This window comes from Pelodiscus sinensis, chromosome 16 (assembly GCF_052426305.1).
Source record: "Pelodiscus sinensis isolate ZL-2025 chromosome 16, ASM5242630v1, whole genome shotgun sequence".
Lineage (NCBI taxonomy): Eukaryota > Metazoa > Chordata > Testudines > Trionychidae > Pelodiscus > Pelodiscus sinensis.
In genome coordinates, this window is record NC_143067.1 from 30,810,215 (window position 1) to 30,837,433 (window position 27,219).

Below are 27,219 nucleotides of genomic sequence, written 5' to 3' on the forward strand. Positions count from 1 at the left end.
GTCCAGTTCTGGCCCCCCCACTATAGAAAGGATGTGGACACACTGGAGAAGATCCAGCGGAAGGTAACCAAAATGATTAGAGGGCTGGAGCACATGACTTATGAGGAAAGGCTGAGGGATTTGGGCTTATTTAATCTGCAGAAGAGAAGAGTAAGTGGGGATTTGATAGCAGTCTTCAACTTCCTGAAGGGAGTTTCCAAAGAGGATAGAGAAAGGCTGTTCTTTGTAGTGATGGATGGCAGAACAAGGAGCAATGGTCTCAAGTTACAGTGGGGGATGCCTAGGTTAGAAATCAGGAAAACTATTTCTCTATGAGGGTGGTGAAGTTCTGGAATGGGTTGCCTAGGAAGGTGGTGGAATCTCCATCCCTAGAGGTTTTTAAGTCTCTACGGGTATGTCTACACTACCACCCTAGTTCGAACTAGGGTGGTTAATGTAGGCAACCGAAGTTGCAAATGAAGCCCGGAATTTGAATTTCCTGGGCTTCATTTGCATATTGCCGGGCGCCGCCATTTTTAAATGTCCGCTAGTTCGGACTCCGTGCCCGCGGCTACATGCGGCATGCACTAGGTAGTTCAGATTAGGCTTCCTATTCCGAACTACTGGTACACCTTGTTCCACGAGGAGTAATGGTAGTTCGGAATAGGAAGCCTAATCCGAACTACCTAGTCTGTGCCGCGTGAACTAGCGAACATTTAAGAATGGCGGCGCCCGGCAATATGCAAATGAAGCCCAGGAAATTCAAATCCCAGGCTTCATTTGCAACTTCAGTTGCCTACATTAACCACCCTAGTTCGAACTAGGGTGGTAGTGTAGACATATCCTACTTGACAAAACCCTAGCTGGGATGATTTAGTTGGGATTGATCCTGCTTTAGGCAGGGGAGTGGACTTGATGACCTCCTGAGGTCTCTTCCAGCCCTATGATTCTATGTGGCTACCTTTTCAATGATAAGGGTTACTTGAACTAGATCCCCAGAATTGTAAAATGAAGGAAACAGCTGTGGCAATACTACTTCTCCACTTCCATTTTTATTTTATGGAATGTTCTAACTTCAGTATCCAAAATAGCCTAATTCATTGTCATAATAGGTTTGGTGGAAACCACATAAGTGTGAGTGGACAGTGTCAGAAAACTGGGACATTTGATGATGGGAAAATGCAAGGGATGTAGGAATGGGTTTCATGTGTATTGCTCTCATGACTGGTGATCAAATGATGAATGGTAGAGTGGGAGGAAAATGTTGTTCCTTAGGTCAGTTTTTATTTTGTATCTTTTATGTTCTTAAATGTACATGAAGTGGGCTTAGTCTGGAGATTTTGCAAGACTGAAATATAATAATTACATGTGTATGTATTTGTCTTATGCTATGTTTCATGATACTATTCAATGCTTTTAAATCATAGCAAGTCTGGTAGGGTGATACTGGTAGAAAGAGAAACATGTGAAGAATTTTTCCCACCCAGAAATCTCCAGCAAAAAAAGGATCCTCTAACATTGTCCTCTGAAAAAAATTGCTATGCAGTGAGGAGAACTGTTCTAGGCATGCATATGTGGGGCTCAAGAGTAACTATTCATTCTTCTGCTTTTACTACCCATTCTAATTTGGCTCCTTCTGAGACATTTCTCTGTGGTTACTCTTCAAGATGGTATTGATCCATTTGCAGGATAGAGAAGCAATATTTTCAAATACCCACAGTTCCAGGTAAATCCCCTTTATTATTTCTAGACCATCTAAGTATGCATAAGGCTTTACAGAATACTTTGGAGACAAATGGCCTGAATCCAGTCTCAGCTACACTAGTCTATATTAAGAGAAACTCCACTGAAGTCAATGGAGTAAATGAGATTAGAATAAGGACTGAAGTTCATACCTTGAAAATCTGACAATCTATCTCTGAAATATGACACAACAACATCATGTGCTGACAAGAGCAGATATTGTTGAGGAGGAGATAAATGCTGGCATGAGGTTAACATTGGAAAGTTTCAACATTGTATATTAAGCCTTCCAGAACTTTTCAGTTTATTTCTTATTTCTTGCTGAAAAAACTATACAGACTATTATGTGAAGACAATTATGTTAAGGTGAACTGGGAATTTATCATACTACATCAGATTTTGTGTGAGACTATAGCTACTGAACAATTCCAAAATGGAAATTTTTTTGGATAAAATGCTTTTTGGAGATGGTACTATTTAAGATTTACCAACTCTTTAGTAACAGGCATAAGATTTTATATTTGAAAGAAGAAAATGCGTGATACAAACATTTTTTCTAGAGAGATAAATTACCCAATCTGATGTATCCATCAGGCTATAAGCATAAATTTTCTTTGAGACTGAATGGCTTTTTATTAATAACTCCATCTTGTGACTGTTTTCATAGCACATATATAGCTTGGAAAAGGAATAAAATACGTGCAATCTTTGAATGATTTGACAACTCCCTGGCATTATAAAGATTGTATTATTAAATTCCATCCCCAAAAAGAGTTACTTCACATACCAATGGTTTCTTAATAGCCCATAGTGAGAGAGGCTTTCCTAGCTTTCTGGCAGAGCATCTCTGATTAGGACATGGAAATTTTACTTTTTTGACAGTAAATAAGTATAGCACCCAAATACATGTAGGTTATTTATCCAGTAAATTATTACTTTGGAGTTCAATTCCATTTGATGCTTTTTGATTTATAATCATTGTAACCCGCAATAGAGTGAACACATGAAGAATACAAAACACAGCTGAATTTGATTTAAGTATTCTAGGCTGAATGAAACATTCTTGCAATAGTCTGGGGGGGGGGGCGGGGGGAAGAGAGACAAATAAAATCCTGGATTAATATGCATCACTTTGATACGTCTTAACACTGTAATACACTCCTCCAGCTAGAATAAACCACTGTTGCCTTTCAAGAGAGCTATATTTAAGTAAGCTTTCCCACTCTTAATCCAGAAGCACAAATCTGGAGCACTGTGGAGAACGGTAATGAATTTTTATCAGTGATTCTCACACTTTAGCAACCTGAGGACTCTCATTTCAATGTAATTTTTTTTGCAGACTCCCTATCCCCCCCCTCATCATGCAGCTCTAGCTCCTGCCCCACTCCTGCCTTTCCTGTCACTTTGTGACCCCTCCCCCAAGCACACACTGTCCCTCCCCCACTCACTGCCATGGAACAGTTGTTCCCTAGCATGCAGGAGGCACTGGTGGCCTGGATATGATTCTGTCCCCTCTCCCATGCATACTCCTTGTCCTACCTTCCAGTGCCTCCTGGATGCCACAGAACAGCTATTCCCTGATGTACAAAGAAGGAGGAGGGAGGAGGAGGTGATGAGTTGATCAGCAGGGCCAGCAGACCCTCTGGAGTACTCTGATCTGACTGCAGTTTGGGAAACACTAATCTAGAGGAAGCATCTCCCTGCAAGTGAGCCAGTGAGTTTCTGGGGTAATGCTTCACTCCTGAACACTACTGAACTCAGAATTTGTCAGAAGAATTAGATGAAGGCATGCCAGGATGGAGCCCAGCACAACTCATGTTATTTATATGTACTAGATATGCTGTTTTACCCGCACCAAGAAGTAAACTCCAACCACTACCATCCTATACACATAGGGGCAGGCTCCATGCACCTTATGTTCTTTTCTTTTTCCTTTAGCAAACTGCTGCAGTACTCAGTGGTTCCTTGGTCCTTATGCAGGGAGCCTCTTGCCACCTTAAGTAGCTGCAGCTTCTGCTGCTCTGGAGTAGCCTCAGCGAGGATCAGGACACAGAAGTGGGTCCCAGGCCTGGCAGGAGTCCCAGCAGCTATATGAGTGGAAAGCTGCTACAAACCTGATACCCTATATCCTTTGCTGTGATGAGCAGCCTAAACTAAGAGGCAACAAAAGAAAATTAGCTTTCAGGGTTAGTAGCTCTTTCCTGTCCATTCCCCAGTCTATAAGTGGCTCCATGGGAGGTTTAACTTACATTCTTTCGGGGAGGGACCATCCTTTTATTCTGCATGTATTCCTAGTACAAAGACCTGCAGGTTCATGAATGTGGCTCCTAGGCACTACTTTCGTAAAGATAAGTAACAAGGGTCTGGCTGTCCCCCTACCTTCTTGCGTCACTTAACTCATTAGACTTCTGGTCACAAAGTAAAAGCACCTTTACAAAAAAAAAAAAAAAAAAAAAAAGGTTAGTGAACATGTTCCAGTGAATGGATAACCTGAGTTAAGTCTATTGTGATTAGGGTCCAAATGCTGTAGCTCTTTGGAGATCAGTTGCATACATGCTAAATTTGGGCAATTCCATTAGAAACTGGACTAGTATTAATTCTGTAGCTATTCCCACTGAATTTTACAACATGGGCATTTCTTCAGTATGTTTATTCAAATGCCAAGCATTGGTCAAGTGCTGCCCTTCCTCTGAGGAGTTAGGATCCTTTCTTGATGCTGGTGGCCTGTCAAAGGCAGGCTTGCTAGATTTGTATTATTATGACTACTATCACTCACTCCCTACTCATAGAGATGTTTCAGAGCGATAACACACACACAGACCCAAACACAGAAAGAAATGGGTTTTATCTGTGCTGCCAATAATGTATGTATTCTTGGAATACAGAAATCTCTGCTACTGATATGAGTTGGTCACAACTCCAAATGAAATTATGTACATCTGTATATGGGAGAACAGGGGAGCAGACTGGGATGAAAGAATTAACTAGGCTAAGAAACACCTTTTTCTTTCCTAGCAGGTATTCTTCTGGCAATGGGGAAATACAGGATTAGGAACTGAAATTAACATTTCCTTACTAGAAAAAGCATGAAGAGTCATTGGAGTTGTTAGGATATAGATATTCAGGTCTGCTTGTAATGGCCTATAAAAGAGCAAAGCCAAACACAGTAAGAAAGGTACATTCCAAACATTCCAAACCAGTAGTTGAAACTTAGATTGACAGCTTTCTATAAGGAGAGGAACCACGCCTCATACTCTGTTGTTTATCTGTATGATTCTGTCTAGTTACATTTGAGTAGAATGATTAATTAAAGTATAGCTGAAAATATTGCTGTATATAGTAGGGACAAACAGGAAGTGAATGAAAAAACCAAGGGAAAAACAAGAGGGATAACACAAGGAAGAAACGGAAAGGAAACTGGACTTATGTGTGCTGGAAGCTAACACTAATAAACATTGAACTGTTTGCCTCTCTGGACTTCAGGTATTGCTGTTCTCTGTTCACGACCACCGAGTGGAAGGGTGAAGGTATAAGCCCTGTAACAGGAATCAAAGATCTAGCATTGGAACTTCTCTAGCACAGTGGTTATCTCATTTCAATAAGTTAAAATGAAGCTAAGCTGGAAAGTGAATCTTCCCATAACTTATCCCAACCATATCTTGTTTGTTTCAGACAAAGTTTGCAAGTTGCAAAACATACACCTGTTACAAATTAGAGCTAAACTCAAGGCAAATTGAAAATAAAAAATTACATCCTACATTCATACATAAGTATAAAACTCTCTTGAAAGTTGAGACTTAATATGTAGTAGTATTACTTTTCAGCCATGTTGAATAGCCTCCATTTGTTATTTTATAGTGCACAGCAACTATGTTTGAAAGAACATGTTGGGGACTCTGATAAATTGTAAGGACAACTCCTGTTAAAGGGTAAAGGAAGAGATGCAATTAGCCTCCTAATTCAGACCTGATGATTGAAGTCACATTATCCTTTGATTTAGAACAGTGCTGAAAAGACATCTTAATGTCCACTGGTGAACAATTAGATCTGTCAGTTTAAGTGGTCAATTGAAGAGTTAGGTTAAGCTGCGCTTTTTAGCTGTTCTGTGACCTTGCAGTTGGAAATCTTCCTTTGGAATTACAATCATGGACATTGACTCAGTAGCTGAAGTGGCAGAATCTAATTAAAGCTGAAATACCCATGACTACACTCTTTTCCTATACATCACAAACAAGTGACTCGAGAAAGGGCTGGATGGATTAGTATGAGAAACTATTGGTAATGGAGGCAATCTGTCAGCGAGCGAGAAGATCAGACAATCAGGGCAGCCAGTGTCTCAGGAAGGGGGGAGAGGAGGTGGGAAATTAGTCCATCTAAAGAGACAAATGAAGATGCTTTTGCCATCTCTTTAAATGAGCCTTCATCTTCCCACTGGCTGCTAGAGAAACAGATGAAACTCAGACAGGGCCAAATTCTGCCTTAAGATGAGCACAGGCAACTTCACGGATTTCATCCCATGGCAGCACTGTACATAAAGTCTCATGATTGAATAATCACATGGTGCATAAGCTTCATTATCTGTTGATTCCAGGACCAGTTATTCAAGGTAACAAGCAGTGAGGTGCTGAGTAGAGAATTTTTCAGTGAAATGGTTTATCATGTTGAAACTAAAATTTTTACAGGAATCTATGGATCTTTCATCAAGGAAGATTTATCAGGCCCAGGATGTAATATCAGGAGACAGAAGAGGGATGAGATCCCAACTATCCTGCAATAGCGAGTAAGTAGTGTAGGAAGCTTAGGTTCAAGTCCCTGTTCCGCTTGATTCATACTGCTTGATTCATACATGAGTCTCCCACGTCGCAAGGGGGTCATTGGCCACCAGGATATTGGCTATGCTGGGTCAAGGCTTTTTGAGTCTCTGTAGATGGAGCTGTTCCATTTTGTATAAATTCTTAAACAAATAGTCTTTGGCCCACAGAAAAAGAGAGGGAGAGGGCCTTTTTCCAATTGAAGAGACTGACCCAGTACGAATTTGCCATATCCCAAGTGCAAGCACCCCAAACACTGGGCAATTATTGATTAATTGGGACTCTCTCTAGCACTCTCTCTCTCTCTAATATGCATGTGCTAGTTTGTCCACAAAAAAGACCTTCAAACGCTCTCATTTCAACCTTAAGGAAGGAAATTTCAAAAAAATTTCTGGGACAGGAAAAAGGTTTCCTTCTCAGTTCTAGTGTCCTCTGCTGTCACTAATTTTAATCAGGCTACTAATACATATTAAATTAAGCACATGAGTGAATGCTTTGTTGGAGCAAGGCCACAAATATCAAAAAGCAGACACTACCCTACAGACAGCTTTACACATTTTAAATGAACCCATTCTGTACATTTTGGGGCTAACTAGTTTCTCATTAATTGTATCCTTACAGAGTCTATGTCTACACTGCAAGGTTTTTACGCAAAATCAGCTGTTTTTGCACAAAAACCCGTGGAGCATTCACACCTCAAATGTGATTTTGTACAAGGAAATCAAGAGGTAAATGACAGAACAGAGGGCTTTTTCCAGAGTAGGTAAATCTCCTTTTATGAGAGCTTTTATCAGAGCTTTCTTGTGCAAGAGCATCCATGCAGTGTGGACGTTCACTTACACAAAAGCACATGACTTTTGTGATGTGCTTTGAGGTGTGGATATGCTCTTGCACAAGAAGTTTTTGCGCAAAAATTCTTGCACAAAAGGCGTCTTGTGCAAGAAGCCTGTAGTATAGACGTAGCCTGAGTGAATAAAGAGAATTAATTAAAGCTACTTTCCTTGTGTTTCTTTGCAAAGATCTTTTAAGATAATGCTTTAAAAGTTATGAAGAATTGCCTACCATGGTTTTTTTCCCTTCTGTAACTGATGTTACTTACAAAGGAATTACAATCATGTTTTACCATGAGTATGATGTGCCTGTGCTATCCGTGAAGCAGCCTTGAAAGGAACTGAGACAGAGAGTTACGCTTATTGTTATAGAGCAGCAACAACAGTGTCCTAATATTGAGATAGGTAGGAAGAGATCGTCTCCGCCTTTCAGCTCTGATTGTCCCCTTACACTCACTGTTACAGAAGTGGTATAATGTCTGTGGAATACTTTTGTGGTACACCTGGGCTACGTCTTCCCTGCGGAGCTATTTTTGGGATATCAGAGGGTATGTCTACACTACAGCGCTAATTCGAACTAAGCTAATTCGAACTAACGGATCCAGACTAAAAAACTAGTTCGAATTAGCGTTTTGCTAATTCGAACTAGCATGTCCACATTAAGTGGACCCTGAACCGGGATTAAGGATGGCCGGAAGCAGTGCCGGCAGGGCATCAGATGAGGACTTAGAGTGTGGAACTGCTGCCTCAGGCTAGCTGAGGGCTGTGCTTAAAGGGACCCAACCCCCACCCCGGACAGACAGTTCTCAGGGGTGCCCCACTTGCAAAGCAGTCCTGGCTTGGAGTGCCCTGAGTGCCCACACTGAGCACATCACAGCACTCGGCCATCAGCCCGGCTGCACTTGCCGCAGGCTGCCATCTGGGCAGAGGGGGCAATTGGGGGGCTGCAGGAGAGCTTCCACCCCCAGAAGCCCACAGAGCCAGCCCAAACCTCCCCATCGGGGGCTCGTACCCCATTCCTCCCTCACCTCCTTTCACTTACCCTTCCCTAGTCCCCCTTCCTGATGTACAAAATAAAGAAAACGTGTGGTCAAAAATAGAATCTCTCTTTATTGAACAAAACTTGGGGAGACTGGGAAAAGGAGGTGGGAGGGGGGAATAGAGAGGGTGGGAGAGGGGAGGGCAACTAAAATGATCAGAGGTTTGGAACAGGTCCCATATAAAGAGAAGCTAAAGAGACTGGGACTTTTCAGTTTAGAAAAGAGGAGACTGAGGGGGGATAGGATAGAGGTCTATAAAAGCATGAGTGGGGTGGAGAGGGTGCATCAAGAAAAGTTCTTCATTAGTTCCCATAATAGAAAGACTAGAGGACACCAAAGGAAAGGGAATGGGTAGCAGGCTTCAAACTAGTAACAGAAAGTTGTTCTTCACAAAGCAAAGAGTCAACCTGTGGAACTCCTTGCTGCAGGAGGCTGTGAAGGCTAGAACTAGAACAGAGTTTAAAGAGAAGTGAGATAAAGTCATGGAGGTTGGGTCCATGGAGTGGTATTAGCCAGGGGGTAGGAGTGGTGTCCCTGCCCAAAGTTTGTGGAAGGCTGGAGAGGGATGGCACGAGACAAATGGTTTGGTCACTGTCTTCAGTCCATTCCCTCCAGGGTCCCTAGTGTTGGCCGCTGTCGGCAGACAGCCTACTGGGCTAGATGGACCTTTGGTCTGACTCAGTACGGCCATTGTAAGCTCAGGGCTCAAGGTCGGGGGCCTCAGTGGACCATCTTGATTTTCATGCACACCTGCTCCTGGATGGCCAGGCTGGCAGCTCTCCTGCCCTAGACGGCCAATTTCCTGTGCCTAGTGCGGAGGTCGTGGATGAGGTCCACGATGTCCACACTAGCCCAGGCAGGTGCCCGCCTCTTGTGGTCCCGGACAAGCTCCCGGGAGCCGCCAGCCTGGTCCCGGGAAGAGGGGGAGGGCTGGGAGGCATCGGGTGGCTGGCTCGAGCCGTGCCAGGTGCAGGGTCTGCTAGCTGGGTGTTGGCAGGCTTGCACCTGGCACAGGCACCGCAGCCAGCCCGTGTCCCTTTAAGGGGTCCGGGGCTGGGAGGGGGGCAATAGAGTTTCCCTGGTGTTGGCCAGTGTGGCCGCCAGGGAAAGCTGGGGAAGGCTAGCCTCCCACTAGTTCGAATTAAGGGGCTACACACCCCTTAATTCGAACTAGTAAGTTCGAACTAGGCTTAGTCCTCGTAGAATGAGGTTTACCTAGTTCGAACTAAGCGCTCCGCTAGTTCGAATTAAGTTCGAACTAGCGGAGCACTAGTGTAGCGCCTATCAAAGTTAATTCGAACTAACGTCTGTTAGTTCGAATTAACTTTGTAGTGTTGACATACCCAGAGATATCCCAAAATAGCTATTCTGTGTCTTTTGAGTGTGCTCATTATTTTGAAATATAATGGGCTCGCTACTCTGACATCCCTGTAAACCTCATTCCACGAGGGGTAAGGGACGTTTCAGAATAGCGATTTATTTTGAAATAAGTGCTGTGTAGACAGTGCCACGTTTCAAAATAAGCGACACAATATGCTTAGCTTAAATTGCATAGCTTATTTTGAGCTACAGGTGCAGTGTCCTAGATGCACCCATGGTGTCCTAGAAGACCGGGGATCCTATTGTGAATGAGATTTGTAAAGTCAAATCATGATGACTCTCCTTGGATAGTAAAAATCTCATGCCATTCTTTTTGAAACATGGGGTTTATCACAGTTATTCATGGTCAACATTTCTTTTCCCCCCAGTAGTGTGCCTCCTGGCACCTGTTTCTTCACAAGACCTTTGTATCACCTGCAAAGTGTTTTGGGATCCATTAGAACAGTGGTGGGAACCTTTTTTGTATCAGGACCCACAGAAAAATCAGTCAGGGGATGCACACAAGTGAGAATCAAATAAAGAAACCCCAAACCCCACCCTACACCAGCATGGGTTTCCTAATGCTGGGAGAAGCCCCAAGCCTCAGGGCCCGGATCCAGGCAAGCCAGGGGCTGCATCTGGCCTCCGGGCCTTATGTTTCCCACTCCTGCATTAGAATGAACGAAATACACACAGAAATTATATTTGCTGTTATCTCTGTTGAAGTTTTCCTAGTAATGCCATCCTCCTAATAAATACCAGTTGCTTTTTGGCAGGCCAGTGCATGTACTCATGGAGAGTTTCTTATAATTTTAAACAGCCACAATTCTGCATAAAACAAATGAACTAAATAAACGGGAGACTACTAGTGTGAAATTCTACTGTAAGGTATATGCAGTGTAAATGTACTGATTTTTATGGGGTCTCATGGGAGGTAAGTCACAACACCTAGAATATTTATGAATCTTAATTTCTACCCGGTGCTATTCAGCAATGAGTCAAAATATTCAAGCCTTATTTTGATAGCTCCTGATGTTTTCTGCTGTAGTCATTGGCTTGTCGAATATCATTACTTCACTTTTTCTAATGACAGTTAAATATCTAGTAGAGATGGGCCTAATGACCTGGAAGTAATTGGAAGAATCTGCAAACAAAGATACCTGCCAGATCACAAACAGACCTGATATTTTATTCACATAAGCTTAGAGCTACTGCAATAAATCTGGATCAGCTACTGTACTCATTAAATGAACAGATAATTAAAGCTTGAGAGAGCATGGATATTCCACCTGGGAAGATGGCATGCTTTATAAAGAGAGACGGAGAGCAAGATTGTGGGACTACAGAGAGCTTAATTAAAACAATTCATTGTTAACTTAAAAAAAAAACCCAACACCCATCCAACAAACTGCTGCTCTCTTTACCTGAGATCTGGTGGAAACTTATTTAGAGTAATCGGATGCTATACAGATGATCTGAATCTTTGGTTCCACCCTGTATATTAATTATTTTAGTGTCTTGGAACTAATTTGACTGGTGACTCTCAATATTGTCCATGCATGCTTTATTATGTCTTTAAGAAGTTTTTGTGTTGACACCTGGTTGAAACACAGATCTGGCAAATTTTAACTTGAGAGTATGAAATTCATACTCCTATAAGTTGGAGGATTAGATCCATTAAGGTGTGTCTACACAGCAAAGTTATTTTGGAATAATGGCCGTTTTTCTGGAATAACTACATGTGCAACTACACAGCAAGGCTACGTCTAGACTGGCATGATTTTCTGGAAATGCTTTTAACGGAAAAGTTAGTATAGATTGGCATGGACACTTTTCCGCAAAAGCACTTTTTGCAGAAAAGCGTCCATGGCCAATCTAGATGCGCTTTTGCACAAAAAAGTCCTGATCGCCATTTTCGTGATCGGGGCTTTTTTGCGCAAAACAAATCTCAGCAGTCTACACTGGTCCTTTTGCGCAAAAGTTTTGCGCTAAAGGGACTTTTGCCCGAATGGGAGCAGCATAGTATTTCCGCAAAAAGCACTGATTTCTTACAGTAGGAAGTCAGTGCTTTTGCGGAAATTCAAGTGGCCAGTGTAGACAGCTGGAAAGTTTTTCCGGAAAAGCGGCTGATTTTTCCGGAAAAACTGGCCAGTCTAGACACAGCCCAATAGTGTTATTTCAAAATAATTTTGAAATAATGGGAGGTTTATTCCGACTTCTGTAAACTTAATTCTATGAAGAATAATGCCTGGAATAACTATTTCAGAATAAGGGCTGTGTAGAAACTCCACTGCTGTTATTTCAAAATAGCCCCTCACCAGGACTATTCTAAGTTATTCCTTCCCAGTGCCTTGTGGGGCTCTAAATCTAAATAGCACATCCACATTAGGGAAGCCTGCTTGGACTAATAACTATTTCAGAATAGCTTATTCTGAAATAAATGGGAAGTGTAGACGTAGCCTTAGTATCCCAAGATGTTTTCCTTATTTGCTCCTTTCCTACTGAAGACACTCAGGGACCCAACCCTTCATTTAGGAGAAGCAGGAGATTCCTAAAGTAGCCAGGAAGAAGAAAATAGAGGTTTGTACAAACCATTTTTTTTTCATGCAAGCCTACTAGATAATGTTCAGGAAGTTGATCTGGGCCTAGAAGTGGGTAGAAAACCACTGCAGTGTATAGAATGAAAGGATCAAGTAGTCATGCTGAACCATGCTCCACTAAACAGGTTTGTACTATTTTACATTAGATGAAATTTCTGAACAGTCAAGGATAATCCCAAATAGGGCACAGATTGAAGAACAGGGAATTCTATCCAGGGACTCTGAAAAAGACATTAGGGTTGTAGTGGCTAATAAGCTAAATATGAACTTTCAGTGTGATGCTGTGACAAAAAAAAGTGAATAGAATGACAAAGAACCAGTAGTGAGATTATTTTATCTTCGTATTTGGCACTGGTATGATCATTGCTGTAATACTGTGTCCAATTCTGGTACCCACATTCTAGAAGGATGTTGGTAAATTGGAGAGAGTTCAGAGAAGAGCCATGAGAATGATTAAAAGATTAATCATGCCTCATAGTCATAGTTTCAAAAGGGCTCATTCTACTTGGTTTAACAAAAAGACTATTAAGGGGTGACTTGATAGCAGTCTGTAGATATTTGTATGGGCTTGTAAGAGTTCTCACTCAGTCCTGAGCCCCTGCCCAGTGCTCAGGCCTGTACTTCCTAGCCTGGTGGCCTGTTTAAGACCAGAGGCCTGAGGGTGGGCCAGCAAACAAACTACTCTCAAAACCAAATGGTGGCCTTGGCACTGGTTCAAGGTGGGACAGGCAACCAAACAGTTCCCAAAGTCCAAATGGCGGCCCAGGCCCTGGTTCAGGCAGGGCAGGCAAACAAACAGTTTTCACAGCACAAGCAGGAAGGGGGAGACTGCCACCCTATATGGGAGTAGCAGGGGGGACGCAGGCCTTCCCTACTCCACCACATCCCAGCCCAGAGTCCTAGCAGTGGCAGCCTTGGACTCCACTAGGGTCAGCAGGGGATCCACACTGAAGCCTGATGACACACTTTAAAGGGTGATCAAGTCCACCTGACCATCCCCCACTTCTCCATGGTGACTTCCGGACTCCCTCTCAGTTTGTACCTGGCTCCCAGGCACTGGTGGGTTCACAGGGTCTGTATAGTCCAAGTTTAGGCGTAGGGAGAAAAGGGTCTCCTCCTCAAGGGCTAGGCCAGTCGTCCACCTCGGCCAGCTACTCAGTGTCTTCAGGATAGGCCTCTGCTCCCTCCGACAGCTGGCCCCCTACTGAGCTTTTGGGGTCAGCTTTTATACTTCCTGCCCCTCCACTAGGCCTCTGTGGACTTAAAGAGCAGGCTCTATCTCAGCCCACCCAGGCTCAGCGAGGGGTTCTTCCTCCTCGAGGTCAGCGAGCAGCCAACCCTACTCACTACAGGGGTACAAGTATTAAATAACGGCACTTCAGTCAGGCAGAGAGGTTTAACACAATTCAATGGCTGGGAATTGAAGCTAGTCAAAATCAGACTAGAAATGTTTAACGGTGAGAGTAATTAACCATTAGAATAATTTACCAAGATAGTATATTTTTCTAAAATATATGTTTTAGGAATTGTTTTGAGGAAGTTCGATGGTCTGTGTTACATAGGAGATCAGGCTAGTTGACCAGCATTAATCATTTTTTGCTTTTTGGTAGGAAGAATAGTGGACATTCATAAGTGGCTTCAAAGTTACTTCATGAACTCTAAGTACCATAACAGAACCGATTATATGATCAAGAGTTACTAGGTCATATAGTTATATATAGTTTTAGAAGTTCTGTTTAGCTGATTCTATAGACAGTAGCTCATGGTAAAAAACTAGGCGTAGGAGGAAATATGTGATTTTTTTCCTGTCAACTATTCCCTTTTTGTAAAGAATCAATCAATCAATCAATCAGTCTCTATAGCTGGTTGAAAAAATGGGAGAATAGGTGCAGGGTAAGAGAGTAGGGAATTACAAACAAAAAGTTGACTTCCTCCTTCTCTTCTTTTTACTGAAATTGTAATTATGTTGTTAAAATTTATAAAGTATACTATTATGATCTAACATTTTTACTTTAATTAAGTCTTTAATAAAAGGGTAATGTTATTTGTGGTCCAAATCTTTTTAGAAACTGTCCTAGTGAAGCCTGTTCTCCTTGTCTTTATTATCTGTGATGGAACGGTTTCTTAGATGCAGAGCTGCTGTTTGTAAGTTATACCCATGTGTGAGCTAAAAGTCTTATAGTGTCAAAAGATTACAGGAGCTGAACTTTATTTAACCATTACTATATGGTTTGCTGCAACGTCTTGCAAAATATAGCTTCAAAGAAAATTTAAGATAGAAAGGATTAAGAGCCCATCAGGCCCATGCCTCACATTTTAGACAGAAGTTCTTACTGACTTAGTAAGTTTATTAGGCTTACATCTGCTATGTCACCTCTCAAGTGTATTCTTCCTACCTGCCTTATAGGTTGTAATCTGAATTTAGCCCAGAATGCTCTAACTGCGGACAATTTCAATTATAGGTACCAAGTCTCATATATTAAAGTGCCAAAAAAGGGAGTCATTCTCTAAAGTTTACTCTGTTTAAGGGCAAAGGCATAAAGAAGTAGGAAATCAATCATGCCTTTCACTGGATCAATAGCCAGTATAATGTGGCTTAGTGTGTTTTTAAAAAAGGATCAGCAATCCCAAACACTGCCAGCTTGTAGTATATCATTGTGGCATTCAGCTCAGGTGTAAAGATGCTGATTTAAGTTCTAGTTCATTAGGTAAGTAATGCCAGGAATTATAGAATGGGATTTTGGTTTTTGTTCATATGGATGTATGATTTAACAGTGGTTTTCTATCTATAATCTTTTTAAATAGGAGATATAAATCTTTTTTAAAAAATTAGAAGTCCAACTGAACAGCCTGCCTGAAAAGTTTTGAGAAAAACAAAATAGCAAACATTTTAATGTGATTTTCAGTTTATTTTGTTCATTTTGCATGAGTTGAAAGAGGCTGCATTGGACTTGAAAAATAAAAACCTCTGTTTATCCAAAAACCAGATAAAGCGCAAATCTCCCTCGTATGACCATGCTGGAGAAAGAACAAGTTAAGAACTATTTAGAAATGCTGGTCATACACAAATCCATGGGGCTGGATCTAATGCATCCGAGGGTGCTGAGGATATTGGCTGATGTGATTTTAGAGCTATTAAGCCATTAAATTTGAAAACATGTGGCAATCGGGGGAGGTCCTAGATAACTGGAAAAAGGTAAATGTGGTTCTCATCTTTAAAAAAGGGGAGAAGGACAATACAGGAAACTGCAGGCTCAGCCTCACCTCAGTGTCAAGAAAAATCATGGAGAGCATCCTTAGGGAATCCATTCTGGAGCACTTGGAAGAGAGGAAAGTGATCAGGAATAGTCCGCATGGATTCATTATGGGCAAATCATATCTGACCAACCTGACTGCCTTCTATCATGAGATAACTGGCTCTGTGGACACGGGGAAGTTGGTGGATGTGATATACCTTGATTTTAGCAAAGCTTTTGATACAGTCTCCCACATGTAATCCTTGCCAGCAAGTTAAGGAAGTATGGATGGGATAAATAAACAGTAAGTTGGATAGAAAGCTGGCTAGATTTTCGGGCGCAATGGATAGTGATCAACAGCTCTATGTCTTGTTGGTGGATGGTTTCAAGTGGGGTGTCCCAAGAATCGGTTCTAGGGCTGCTATTGTACAATATCTTTATTAATGACCTGGACAAGGAGATGAATTGCACCCTCTGCAAGTTTGCAGGTGACACTAAGTGGGGAGGTAGATACTTTGAAGGGTAGGGTTAGAGTCCAGAGCGACCTAGACAAATGGGAGGATTGGGACAAAGGAAATCTCATGAGGTTCAAGAAGAACAGTCTGTACTTGGGACAGAAGAATCCCAGGCACTGTTACAGGCTGAGGACCACCTGGCTAAGCAGCAATTGAGCAGAGACAGAACCTGGAGATTACAGCGGATGAGAAGCTGGATATGAGTCAACAGTGTGCCCTTGTAGACAAGAAGGCGAATGACATACTAGGGTGCATTAGGAGGAGCACTGCCAACAGATCTAGGGTATGTCTACACAGCTACCCTAGTTCGACTAGAGTGGCTAATGTAGGCATTCAAACTTGCAAATGAAGCCTGGGATTTAAATATCCCAGGCTTCATTTGCATGTTCCCGGGCGGGCGCCATTTTTAAATGCCCGTAGTTCGAACTACCTGCCCATGGCTGCACGCGGCACGGACTAGGTAGTTTGAATTAAAGCTCCTAATTTGAACTACCGTTAAATCTCATAGCTTCTGGCAGGGATTTCTCTTACACATATGTCTCAATAGCGAGTCTATTCATTGTTTGTTTCGACCACAGAGCCCACGCCTGTGTTACCCATCACTGTTGCCTGGATTCTCTGTTTTGCGTTGGTATGCCTGCTCAATTAACAAAATGAGAACAGTTTCATCTACGCTGGAATATTCTTGTTGAAGTGCCTCAATGCTTGATATGTCCTGAGGAAAGATGCACATTTCAGTATAGTGAAATAAACACCTTTATTTTCTAAGCCCAGTTCTCAAGTCTGGTAGTCCTTTGTGTTGGGCTAGTGTCATAAAGGAGCTGTAGAGCTGGTACAATCCATTTGAGAATTCCCTCTGCTATGGAGAATCTCCAGGTGTCCAATTCTGTACTACTTTCCTCACTGTAAACCTTATTGAGGTGTGTTGGGACAGAGGGATGTGGCTGACGCACTGCTGCATTTTGTCAGTGGCCATTTGTTATAACTGTACTTTAGGAGCCATTGCAGTTGGGTGTAACTCAGAGGAGGGTGTTCAGTAAGCCCTAAATTGGATATGTTATAAAAACTGCATATAGCCTATTTTTTCCAACCCTCACTCCCCCCGCCACAGTTGATTCCTACCCCAATCATACTGTGAAATCTCAGCTAGCTCCCTTAAATAAAACAACCCAGCTATCTGAAGTGTTCAGCATTGCCTCCCACAGTTTCAGAGCAATACTCGGGCTCTCAAGATATAAAGAAACATTTATCCAAGAGAAACTACCTCTATTAGATTTCACAATACAGCACAAGTAGTCAAAGGCTACATCTATGTGACATACCACTATTGATGGCATGTAAGGTAATAGTAGCTATACACTACTCAGTGAAAGACTCTGGCATTGGAGAGGTATCTAGGAAAGAAAGATTCAGTATCCTTTCCCTACTGCCTCCCCCAACCAGAGCCTTTGTCCATTGCTTTAGTCTTTTTCTATGGTGGGGAAGGGCTACATGGCTAAAAATGGCAGTGCAGTAGACAGGAATTCTTTGCTTGTAGATAGCCAGGAAAGTACTTGGGTGCATACCTATGCCTTACTATCATGTTGCCATTTAAACCCAAACTAGGGAGCGGCTACTCAAAAATATACTGTACTTGCTGCAAAAAAGAAGCATGTGATATAGACATAACCAAATAATGTCAAAATGTGGTAAGTCAGAGAAGCACAAGTGAAGAGAATTTGGGGTAAATGGGATAAATCTTAGGAGAAACCTAGACAGGATATAACTCTATGACACTTGATCTTATCCTAAAGGGCTAGCTTTAGCAGAATGTCATTTTTACACAACTGAAATGCAGTCTCATGACTACATGTATTATTATTTTGTATCTCATTGTCAAAGATTTGGCAATTCCCTGCAATATTCTGGATAATCTTTACTGAAATTAGTTTAAGTATTTTAGGAGTTCATTGCATTCCTAATACTGTGTTTATATATGGAATGGTTTATAATGTGAAAAAGGAAACCTACTAATATAAATTCTGAGAAATGTGAACTTCAAAGAACTCTCTAAAAGAGGGGCTGGACAAAGTTAAGTGGGATTTCTAGAAAATGCTGGGATGAGGGAAATATGAATTGCCAACCTCTGCATCTGCCCTTTTGAAGTTGCTCCTTATCAAGAAACCCATTGTCAGTCTGATTATCTATTCATGGTCTGATTTTGAAATGTTTGTTCTGAGCCAAAGCAGTTGTGAATTCTGTAATGCTTTTACCATAAGAATAAATGGGGTTGCTCAGAAAGAGCTGCATGCTAACATAACTTGACCAATTACACCACTCACTGTCCGAGGAGAAAAATAAAGCAGACCTGCTGAGGCAGTCTGACTTCGCTGGGGAATTCACAGTATAGGTAGGGAGCTGCAAGACCTGGAAATGCCTCAGTCTGAGGGTATGTCTACACTAGAAAGTTAGTTCGAACTAACGGACGTTAGTTCGAACTAACTTTCCTATGCGCTACACTAGCGCTCCGTTAGTTCGAACTTAATTCGAACTAACGGAGCGCTTAGTTCGAACTAGGTAAACCTCATTTTACGAGGACTAACGCCTAGTTCGAACTAGCTAGTTCGAACTAAGGGCTGTGTAGCCCTTTAGTTCGAACTAGTGGGAGGCTAAGGCTTCCCAGGTTTCCCTGGTGGCCACTCTGGCCAACACCAGGGAAACTCTATTGCCCCCCTCCCGGCCCCGGAGCCCTTAAAGGGCCACGGGCTGGCTACTCACTTTGTGCCAGTTGCAAGGCTGCAAGCACCCGTGCCTGCACAGCCTGCACCTGCCACACTATGAGCCAGCCATCCGAGGGCTCCCAGCCCTCCACTGCTCCCCACGACCAGCCTGGCGGCTCCCGGGAGCCTGCCCGGGGGCGCAAAAGGCGGGCGCCCGCCTGGTCAAGTGCGGAGATCGTGGACCTCATCGAGGTTTGGGGGGAAGCCTCAAATGTCCACGATCTCCGCACTAGCCACCGGAACGCGGCCGTCTATGGACGCATGGCTGCCAGCCTGGCCGCCAGGGGCCACCAGCGCAGCCGGGAGCAGGTGCGCTGCAAGATTAAAGACTTGCGGCAGTCCTACTCCCGGGCCTGCCTGCCAGGGGCTGACCCGGAGGCCTGCCCCCACTTCCATGCCCTGGACCGCATCCTGGGGCCTCATGCCGTCCCTGCCCCCCGGGACGTGATTGACCCCGGGGCAGAGGGACCGCTCCTGGACACCGAGGAGGAGGAAGAGGGCTCTGAGAGCCAGGAGCCTGCTGCCAGCCTTCCCAGGACCCGGGACCCCCGAGGCACCCCACAGAGCCGCTCGCCTGCATCATCAGAGGCCGGGGAGGCATCCACCTGTGAGTACCCTCGTGTTCCCCTTATGTGTACGGGGGGCTGGGGCGAGAGGGAGCCCCGGGACCGTGCGCCTGGGCCTTGCCCACTACGGAGCAGCAGCTGGGGATCCTGCAGGGGCCCTGGCCTTGCAGAGGGGAGCTGGGTTTCACACACCTGGGCCCCTGGGGTAATTGACCGCTGGTCTTCTTGCACCACAGCTGCAGCACCGGGGACTGCAGGGCGCACCACACCGCCTGCAGCAGCCGCCCGCGCCCGGGCAAGCAGGACAGCCAGGAACCAGGAGGACTACCAGAGGCGGCATCTCCGGTTCCTGGACCGACAGCTCCGTCTCCAGGACCACTGGGTCCAGGAGGACCTCAGGCTGCGCCAGAGGAGTCTGGAGGCCCTGGAGGAGCAGGGCCGTGCCCTGCGAGGCCACCTCCAGAGCCTGCTAGACCGCTTTCCATTTCCTCCTCCCCCTGCTCCCCCTCTTGCTCCCCCTCTTGCTCCCCCTGCTCCCCCTCTTGCTCCCCCTGCTCCCCCTGCTCCTCCTGCTCCTCCTGCTTCCGCTCCTGCTTCCGCTCCTGCTTCCTCCACACCCCCTGTCCTCTCTGCCCCCCCCTCCACAACCATTCCCCACCGACGCCCCCGGACCCGCAGTGTGGCGAGACGGGAGAGGCACCCAGACTCCCACCCCTGAGCTTTCCTTTCCCTTCCTCCCTTCCCTCCCCTCCCCTTCCAGCTCCCTCGTCCCAGGTTTCCCCCTCCCTTCTCCCACCTTCATTCCTCCCTCCCCCACCCCAGTTCTCTGAAATAAACAGACGTTTTTGTTGGAAAAACAGGTGTCTTTATTGTACAGTAGATAGGGAGGGGAAAGGGGAAGGGGGGGGGTAGGGTGGAAGAAGGCCCCGGTGGGGCATGCAGGGAGAGGTCAGTCCTCCTCCTCCTCCACCTGGAAGCTGTCCCGCAGGGCTTCCCGGATCCGGATGGCCCCCCGCTGGGCTTCCCGGACGGCGGCGGTGCGGGGCTGACCGTAGTGTCCAGCCATGCGGTCAGCCTCAGCCATCCAGGCTGGCAAGAAAGCCTCCCCCTTCCGCTCACACAAATTGTGGAGCACACAACATGCCGCCACCACGGGAGGGATGTTGTGCTCGGCCAGGTCCAGACGGGTGAGGAGGCATCGAAAGCGGGCTTTCAGTCGCCCGAAGGCCCCTCCACCACGATGCGGGCCCTGCTCAGCCTGTTATTGAAGGCCTGGCGGGAGGGATTGAGGTGTCCCGTGTAGGGCTTCATGAGCCAGGGCTGCAGTGGGTAGGCGGCATCCCCCACCAGGCAGACGGGCATGTCCACGTCCCCGACCCTGATGTGGCGGTCTGGGAAGAAGGTCCCGTCCTGCAGCCGCTGGCACACGGAGGAGTTCCGGTACACCCGGGCGTCGTGTGCTTTGCCGGACCAGCCCACATTTATGTCCGTCAACTGTCCCCGGTGGTCACACACGGCCTGCAGGATGACGGAGAAGTACCCCTTGCGGTTCACGTACCGGGACGCCTGGTGTTCCGGGGCACGGATGGGGATGTGCGTCCCGTCGATGGCCCCCCCGCAGTTGGGGAAGCCGAGGGCGCCGAATCCCCGGATGACGGCATCCGGGTCGGCGAGGCGGACCACCCTGCGGAGCAGCACCCGGTTGATGGCCTTGACCACCTGCGGAGAGAGACACAGCAAAGCGTCAATCAGTGGGGCGCCCGGGTGGCTGGGAGCGTGCGTGCCCTGGCAGTGCCCCGCGCCCCACTCCCGGAAGCAACCCCCCTGGCGGCGTGTAGTACGGCCGGGACAGCCCGACCCCTCCGGTGCGGGGCGCCTTCGCCTCCTCCCGCCCCCCCCTTTGTCCCTGGGGCGGCCCATCCCCTCCTCGCAGCCCCCCTCCCCCCCGGCTCGGTGGCCGACGAGCGCCGTACCTGCATGAGCACTGCTCCGACAGTGGATCTCCCCACGCCGAACTGGTTCCCGACGGATCGGTAGCTGTCCGGCGTGGAGAGCTTCCAGAGGGCGATGGCCACCCGCTTCTGGAGGGGGATGGCGGGCCTCATGCGAGTGTCCCTTCTTTGCAGGGCAGGGGCGAGCCACTCGCAGAGCTCCAGGAAGGTGTCCCTCCTCATCCTAAAGTTCTGGGTCCACTGTCGGTCGTCCCAGCGCTCCAGGACGATGCGGTCCCACCAGTCGCTGCTGGTGTCCAGACGCCAGATGCGGCGGGGCACGCCGGTGCCGGGGCGCCGCCGCGGCTCCTCCACGGCCCCCAGGGCGGCCAGGCGGAGAGGCAGGGGGCTGACGTTCCCCAGGTGGTGCCAGGCAGCCTCGAGCCATTGCTGGCAGGCTTGCAGCAGCAAGTCCAGAACGTGCACCAGAAGGTGCAGGGCGAGCCGTGGCTCCATGTTGCCACCTGCGGCGGCCCCCCCGAAGGGAAGCACCGACACAGACGGGCACAGAGACCGACGCTTTGCTGTCCCTCGGCGAGGTTGGCAAGCAAGCAGGAAAAGCTGAGAACCGGCTGTCCAGGGGGGGTCCCTTTAAGCACGAGCCTCAGATAGCCTCAGACAGCAGCCACACAAAGCAACTGCTGACCTGATGCCCTGCCAGAACCGGTTTCAGCTGCCCTTAAATGCCCCCCTGCGTCCAATCAGTGTGGACGCGCTAGTTCGAACTAGCAAAACGCTAGTTCGAACTAGTTTTTAGTTCTAGATGCGCTAGTTCGAACTAGCTTAGTTCGAATTAACTAATTCGAACTAAGTTAGTTCGAACTAGCGCTGTAGTGTAGACGTACCCTGAAGGTGGGAGATATGTCCCTGTTCAAGAGAGGGAACAGCTGGGGAGCCAGAAGCCTACAAGTGGGTGCTCTTCATGGACAATAGAGGGACTACAGGTGCAATTGCCCTGATTTTGTGAGTCAGGGCAACCATGTTACACTGCTCAGTTCTCTCTCCAGCCCACTCCTTCTCTACCTCTAGTGTGACATAATCTTTAGACAGGAGATATTGTAGAGAAATCTGTGCTGCCCCAGCACTACATGTGTCACCGACAGAGCATCTTTCTGAGATGTGGCCCCTTTTCACCAGCAGAATAGGATTGATTTTATCCCAGAATTGGGATTAACAGAATTACAATTTCTGTAAACCCTGTGTAGAGTGGGTTCAGTTTTAAGTGTCTTTGAAAGGCACTTTTACTGATTCCATAAGCTTTACCCATTTTAAAGACACAGCATGTCTCAGACTGATAGAATCTTTCCTTCTGAATTATTCTAAGGTTTTTAAAAGCCACCACTATATGAAAGTTGAGGAATAGGTGCTCTCTCTCAAGGGCACCATTTATGGGGGGCTAGAGAGGACATTAGGCCCTCTCCTGAAGTTGGAACCCCTGGATTTCATACCTGAGGTCTGTTTAAAGCTGCATGCCCTGACTCCAGAGGCAAGTCTTAAATGCAACAGAGTTTGATCTGCTTGCAGCTTTGTCTTTGGGCCAGGGATGTTGTTATAAAAGAGGGAGGCAAGATGATTAAGAATAACAAAAGTTTGGGCATTCAAGTAACTGAAGTATCATTAGATCATCATGAAAACATTGTCAAGTACCGCACTTAAAAGATAGGGGGAAAAAGAATAGGAATGAGAGTTGTGTTGCTGGGATTTGCATTTGAATCACTGCTGTTAAACTTATAAATGTTCTTAAAAATGGGGTGAATAGTGACTACTCCAAAGCTGACTGTAAAGAGTTACAACGGGATCTCACAAAACTGGGAGAATGGGCAACACAAGGACAGATGGAATTCAGTGTTGATTAGTGCAACATAATGCACATGAAAAATTATAATCCCAACTATACATACAAAAATGATGGGGTCTAAAATAGCTGATACCACTTAAGAAAGAGATCTTGGATTCATTGTGGATAGTTCCCTGAAAACATCTGCTCAATGTGCAGTAACAGTCTAAAAACTAAAAAGCTAACAGAATATTGGGAATCATTACGAAAGGAACAGATAAGACAAAATACAATATTGCCTCTATAGAAAATCAATGTATACCCACCTCTGGAATACGGTATGCAGATCTGGTCACCCCATCTTAAAAAGATCTATTTTATTTGGAAAAGTTACAGAAAGGGCAACAGAAATTATTATGGGTAATGAACATCTTCCATATGAGGAGAGACTAACAAGACCAGGACTTTTCAGTTTGGAAAAAAAATGACTAAAGGGTAGGAAGATGTGTTAGATAGCTAGAAAATCATGAATCACGTGGAAAAATAGAATAAGGAAATGTTATTCATAACATAACACAAGAAGCTGACCCAATTAAATTTATAGGCAGCACATTTAAGACAAACAAAGTACATTATTTGTTCACCGTCAGCTTGTGGAACTCTTTGCTGGCAGATGGTGGAAAGGCCCAAACCATAGCATGGTTCCATTAAGAACAAAATAAGTTCAAGGAGGAGAGGTCCATCAACGGCTACTAACCAGAATGGGCAGGGATGGTGTCCCTAGCCTCTCTTTGCCAGAAGCTGGTGACAGGGGATGAATGATAATTGCCTTTTCTGTTTATTCCTTCTGAAACACCTGGCAGTGGCCAACATTGCTGGGAGACAGGATACAGTGCTAGAAGGACCATTGGTCTGACCCAGCATGGCAACACTGATATTCTTATATAAATCTGAAATATATGTGCCCCCTTGCTGTAGCCTACCAGCCCCTACTGCCCTTGCAGAGCTGAGACAGAGTCCAGGAGACCTGACAGAGTCAGTCTCTCTCCACAGAGCTAGTAAGGAAGTGAGAATAGACATTACAATTTTCAGGCTAACCAGTGTCCCTGAAGTGGCTTGTCACAAGATGTCAGAATATGTTAGTCTCAGAGGATGGCCATGTTAATCTGTAACTGGAAAAACTTAAAACACAACTAAGGGTCCTGCTGCACCGTACAGACTAACAAAAACGCATGCGATCTACATTTTGGTGAGTCTCTAAGTTGCTGCAGGACCATTCATTGTTTTTTAAGAATATTTTAGTGTTAGAGCTGAACGGATCTAATATTTCTTTAATTTTCTTCTTTTATATAGGAACTAGCATTACCCATCCTGTTGTACATGTGGCCTCCTCCCTCCCCACTATTCCAAGGGGTAAGGAGGCTTAGGCCATGCAGCTGCCTCCCTCCCCATTGCTCCAGAGGGCAAAAGGGTAGCTTTGGGGACCAGCATCCTCTTCCGTCCCTGCTGCTCCAGGGATACTGGGGTGCACAATTTTTCCCTTCTCATGGTGGTGGTGGGGGGAGCATGCGCATGTGGCCTCTTCCCTCCCCACAGCTCGTGAGGTGGGGGGAGTGGGTGTTTGGGGCCCTACATCTTTTTCCCTCCCTGCTGCTCTGGGGATACTGGGGTGCCCGTGCTCTTCCCCTCTGTGTGATAGGGGGTGACGCATGTGCACTCAGCATGCTACTCCTCCTCCTCCCCTTCCCAGGGTGGGGATGGAGCCTCAGCAGAGGGGGCAGGGCTATATGTGGGGCTGAGGCCTTGCCTCACCCTAGAAACTTCTCAAGTCTTCTTACCTTCTCTGTGACAGATGGCGTGTCGGACACCTCTCTTTTTATAATAGTATAGATTAGATACAGTGCTCCTGTCAGCTAACTGCTAAGCTGTCTGCCAAAAAAGTAGAGTTTTCCATTGCCTTAGCAGCCCCTGTATAGAGTTGATCAGTGTGGGGGGGAGGACGGATGGGGTTGGTTTCTCCTCCCTCTTCCCCGTTGGTGCTTGGCTTGTACTGAGCATTTTCCGTCACATTGCTTGAAGTCTCTGTCCTCAGTACACCCCCACCCCCACATACTCTCACTCTCTTCCCTTCCCATCACAGCATGCACAGGTTGCCCCCTCACCAGATTATGAAATGGCACCCCTTCCCTCTCCCTTTTTCTCTCTCTTTCTCAAATTTTGTTTGAATGAACCCTGGATTGAAGGTCAGAAAGAGCTGGGACCAATCTGTTACTAATACTTCGGAGTGTGAAACTGGCTTTGATTCCTCACTAATCAGTCCTAACAAGCAGGATTTCCCCTATTCCTCTTGGGATAGCAGACTGCTTTCAAAGCTCTTGTTCTGGAGTAAAATAAAGCCTAAAGTAAACCAAACCAAAAATCATGTTACTGTTAGAAAAGAATCCCTCAAAAGAAGAGAAAATGAATTTAACATCTTGAAAGTAAAACACATTTCTCATTTCAGTAAATGCTTCTATGGTACCCATCATATATAGCTTTGAAGTTTGCTACCACTCATAGAAACAGAGTTCAGTAGGAGCAGGAATGAATACTGAGTAAAGTCATTTGAAGTGAAACGTGACTTTTAGAAGCATACCTTTCTTTGACGATGGATTGTATAAACAATAATACTATTCTACTGCAATGCCTGTGAGTGGAGAATCTCAAAAGGTATGTCTACACTACAGTTATTTCGAAATAACTCCCCTTATTTCAAAATAACAAGGTGAGCATCCACACAGCAAGCCTATTATTTTGAAATTATTTTGAAGTAATGGGCTTGTTATTTTGAAATAATAGCTCCTGAACTTACGAGGAATAATGCCTATTTTGAAATTGCTATTTCGAAATATGGTTAGGCTATATCTAGCTTACATCCCTCTGTTGGCAGAGGGATGTAAATGAAGCACTTCAAAAGTGCAAATGAATCTGGGATTTAAATATCCCATACTTCATTTGAATAATCATGTAATGGCTGGAAATTGAAACAGCAATGAAATTGAAACAGCAATCTAGTCACGGTTCTTTCGAAAATGGGTCACTTTTTAAAAAATCAGGTTTACAAGGATCTTTTGAAAAAGTGCCCCGTTTTCAAAAGAACTGAGTCTAGACTGCGGTTTCAATTTCTAAATAGTGCTTTTTTGAAACAGCGCCATTACGTGATTATGCAAATGAAGCGTGAGATATTTAAATCCCGGATTCATTTGCACTTTCGAAGTGCTTCATTTACATTCCTCTGCCGACAGATGGATGTAGTCTAGATGTAGCCTTAGTGTGGAGGCTCAGCTGCTGTTATTTCAAAATAACTACTCCCCACAGTCATTCAAAGTAATTACCCCCAGTGCTTCCGGGGCTCTAAGTCGAGGTAGTGCATCCTCATTAAGGAAGCCTGACTCGGACTAATTTTGAGGCTTCCCTGTAGTGTGGACACTCTATTTCAAAATAGTCGTTCCGGGAATTATTATATTGAAATAGCCTGGTAATGTAGACACAGCCAAAGTTCTTAAGAAAAACACAGAGCTAGAGTATTTCCCAAAAGGTCATGCAAGAGGGCCAGGAGAACACCTAATAAATTTGTCAATGAATCATGCTAACAAATTGGAAGAGCTTTGGACATTGTAGGATGCTGTTATCCAGCCCTACAGGTTCTAGACATCTATCTCAGGCCTTATCTCAATTTACTGGAGAAATGCTGAGATTGTCCCCATCAGCCACTTTACTGTTGACCTTCTGCTGTGGGGCCACCCCAGAAAATCAATGCAAGGTATGTCAACTCCAGCTATGCATTTTGATCTTACATCAATTTTTCCCACTAGTGTAGACCGGACTGTAGATATGTACATGGCCCTGTTGACCTTGCTATCTTTCATATATTTATCTGTTGCATACCAAAGCCTCTGCCTGAGCTTAATTGATTTATATACATGGATTTTCTGAAACTACACCAAACTGCTCTTGATTTGCATCTTCCCAGC

General features: G+C 45.2%; 1 protein-coding gene across 1 annotated transcript; it reads left to right on the forward strand.

Annotated features, from left to right (window-relative positions):
• The first annotated feature begins 18,551 nt into the window (after positions 1 to 18,551).
• Positions 18,552 to 20,849, forward strand: LOC149523522 (uncharacterized). The gene is made up of 2 exons (XM_089769543.1): positions 18,552 to 19,479; positions 19,675 to 20,849. Exons 1-2 carry the CDS (start codon positions 18,930 to 18,932, stop codon positions 20,154 to 20,156), a joined length of 1,032 nt encoding a protein of 343 aa, XP_089625669.1. The 5' UTR covers positions 18,552 to 18,929; the 3' UTR covers positions 20,157 to 20,849.
• Positions 20,850 to 27,219: the final 6,370 nt, after the last annotated feature.